This window comes from Echinops telfairi, unplaced genomic scaffold (genome assembly GCF_000313985.2).
Source record: "Echinops telfairi isolate 266 unplaced genomic scaffold, ASM31398v2 ScPeMD7_408;HRSCAF=789, whole genome shotgun sequence".
Classification (NCBI taxonomy): domain Eukaryota; kingdom Metazoa; phylum Chordata; class Mammalia; order Afrosoricida; family Tenrecidae; genus Echinops; species Echinops telfairi.
Genome location: NW_022104306.1, coordinates 215,941 through 219,267, shown reverse-complemented (window position 1 = coordinate 219,267; position 3,327 = coordinate 215,941). Strand labels below are relative to the sequence as shown.

The 3,327-nt window shown below is 42.2% G+C and overlaps 1 protein-coding gene across 1 annotated transcript in view; it reads right to left on the bottom strand.

The window, feature by feature from the left end:
• The window catches only part of LOC101662743 (zinc finger protein 84-like), an 11,886-nt gene extending 8,836 nt beyond the window's left edge, over positions 1 to 3,050 (bottom strand). Inside the window, exons 1-2 of the mRNA XM_045291719.1 lie at positions 2,580 to 3,050; positions 562 to 740 (exon numbers count right to left, since the gene is read on the bottom strand). Of these exons, the coding sequence (XP_045147654.1) occupies positions 562 to 740; positions 2,580 to 3,050 (650 nt within the window). The remainder of the gene's footprint in view (positions 1 to 561; positions 741 to 2,579) is intronic.
• Between the last annotated feature and the right edge of the window lie 277 nt (positions 3,051 to 3,327).

Sequence of the window (3,327 nt, the reverse complement as noted above, 5' to 3'; positions counted from 1 at the left end):
CGCTGATGAACAGTGAGAGAAGTCTTGATAAAGGCTTTTCCACATTCACCACATACATGGGGTTTCTCTCCAGTATGAATTCGCTGACGATCAGCGAGATACTTGTTCTGGATAAAAGCTTTTTCACATTTAGTACATACACAAGGTTTCTCTCCAGTATGAGTTCGCTGAACGATCAGCGAGGTCCTTCTTCTGGATAAAAGCTTTTTCACATTCAGCACATACATAAGGTTTCAATCCAGTATGAGTTCGCATATGAACAGTGAGCTCACACTTCCAGATAAAGGATGTTGCACATTCACCACATACATGGGGTTTATCTCCGGTGTAAAATCTCCTATGAACTATAATGCATTGCTTCTTGGTGAAAGCATTACAAATTTCACTGCATAGATGGGATTTCTCTCCAGTAGCTGTTCGCTGATGATCAGTGAGAACACTCTTCTTGATAAAGGCTTTTCCACATTGACCACATACATGGGCTTTCTCTCCAGTGTGAGTTCGCTGATGATCAGTGAGGTTCTTCTTCTAGATAAAGGTTTTTCCACATTCTACACATACATGGGCTTTCTCTCCAGTATGAGTTCGCTGATGATCAGTGCGTTTCTTCTTCTTGATAAAGGCTTTTCCACATTCACCACATACATGAGGTTTCTCCCCAGGATGTGTTCGCATATGAACAGTGAGCTCATGCTTCCTGATAAAAATTTCGCCACATTCACCATAAACATAGGGTTTCTCTGCAGTATGAGATCGCTGATGATCAGTGAGAGCAGTGTTCTTGCTAAAGGCTTTTCCACATTCACCACATACAAGGGGTTTATCTCGGGTGTAAAATATCTAATGAACTATAAGGCATTGATCCTGGGTGAAAGCTTTACGATACTAACCGCATACATGGGATTTCTCTCCAGTATGAGATCGCTGACGATCAGTGAGAGCAGTGTACTTGATAAAGGCTTTTCCACATTCACCACATACATGCGGTTTCTCCCCAGTATGAGTTTGCTGATGACCTGTGAGAGCACTCTTCTTCTTAAAGGCTTTTCCACATTTACCATGTACTGGGGTTCTTGTCCCAGTATGAGTTCGCTGATGATCAGCGAAGTCCTTCTTCCTGATAGAAGTTTTCCCACATTCGCCACATACATAGGGTTTCTCTCTTATATGAGATGGTTGATAAATCAGTGAGAGCAGTCTTCTTGGTAAAGGCTTTTCCACATTTACCACATACATGTGGTTTCTCTCCAGTTTGAATTCGCTGACGATCTGTGAGAGCACTCTTCTTGACAAAGGCTTTTCCACATTCACCATATACATGGGCTTTCTCTCCGGTATGAGTTTGCTGATGATCAGTGAGGTTTTTCTCCTTGATAAAGGCTATTCCTCATTCACCACATACATGAGGTTTATCTCCAGTATGAGTTCGCATATGAACAGTCAGCTCATACTTCCATATAAAGAATTTTCCACATTCACCACATACATGGGGTTTATCACCGGTGTAAAATTTCCGATGAACTGTAAGGCATTTCTTCTGGGTGAAAGCTTTACCACACTCACCACATACATGGGGTTTCTCTCCAGTATGAGTTCGCTGATGAACAGTGAGAGCAGTCTTCTTGATAAAGGCTTTTCCACATTCACCATGTACATGGGGTTTCTCTCCAGGATGAGTTCGCTGATGATCAGTGAGAGCACTCTTCTTGGTAAAGGCTTTTCCACATTGACCACATACATGAGGTTTCTCCTCAGTATGAGTTCGCTCATGACCAGTGAGAGCACTCTTCTTCATAAAGGCTTTTCCACTTTCAACATGTACATGGGGTTTTTCCCCAGTATGAGTACGCTGATGATCAGCGAGACCCTTCTTCCTGATAAAAGTTTTCCCACATTCACCACATACATAGGGTTTCTCTCTTATATGAGATGGTTGATAAATCAGTGAGAGCAGTGTTCTTGATGAAGGCTTTTCCACATTCACCACATACATGGGGTTTCTCTCCAGTATGAATTCGCTGACCATCAGCGAGGTCCTTCTTCTGGATAAAAGCTTTTTCACATTCACACATACATAAGGTCTTTGTCCAGTATGAGTTCACTGATGATCAGTGAGGTTCTTCTTCTCGATAAAGGCTTTTCCACCTTCACCACGTACATAAGGTTTCTCTCCAGTTTGAGTTCGCATATGAACAGTGAGCTCATATTCCAGGTAAAGGATTTTCCACGTTCACCACATACATAGGGTTAATATCTGGTGTAAAATCTCTGATGAACTATATAAGGCATTCCTTCTGGGTGAAAGCTTTACCACACTCACCACATACATGGGGTTTCTCTCCAGTATGAGTTCGCTGATGAACAGTGAGACCAGTCTTCTTGATAAAGGCTTTTCCACATTCACCATGTACATGGGGTTTCTCTCCAGGATGAGTTCGCTGATGAACAGTGAGACCAGTCTTCTTGGTAAAGACTTTTCCACATTCACCACATACATGGGGTTTCTCTCCAGTATGAGTTCGCTGATGAACAGTGAGACCAGTCTTCTTGGTAAAGGCTTTTCCACATTCACCACATACATGGGGTTTCTCTCCTGTATGAATTCGCTGACGATCAGCGAGATCCTTGTTCTGGATAAAAGCTTTTTCACATTTAGCACATACACAAGGTTTCTCTCCAGTATGAGTTTGCATACGAACAGTGAGCTCATTAAGCCAGGTAAAGGATTTTCCACATTCACCACACACATGGGCTCTCTCTCCAGTATGAATTCGCTGACGATCAGTGAGGTCCTTCTTCTGGATAAAAACTTTTTCACATTCAGCACATATATAAGGTTTCTCTCCAGTATGAGTTCGCATATAAACAGTGAGCTCGTACATCCAGATAAAGGCTTTTACACATTCACCATATTCATGGGGTTTATCTCCAGTATGAATTCGCTGACGATCAGCGAGGTCCTTCTTCTGGATAAAAGCTTTTTCACGTTCACAACATACATAAGGTTTCTCTCCAGTAGGAGTTTGCATATGAACAGTGAGCTCATACATCCAGATAGAGGATTTTTCCCATATTCACCACATTCATGGGGTTTATCTCGGTTGTAAAATCTCTGATGAACTACAAGGCATTGCTTTTGGGTGAAAGCTTTACGATACTCACTGCATACATGGGATTTCTCTCCAGTACGAGTACTCTGATGACCAGTGAGAGCACTCTTCTTCATAAAGGATTTTCCACATTCACCATGTACATGGGGTTTCTTCCCAGTATGAGTTCGCTGATGATCAGCGAGGTCCTTCTTCCTGATAAAAGTTTTCCCACATT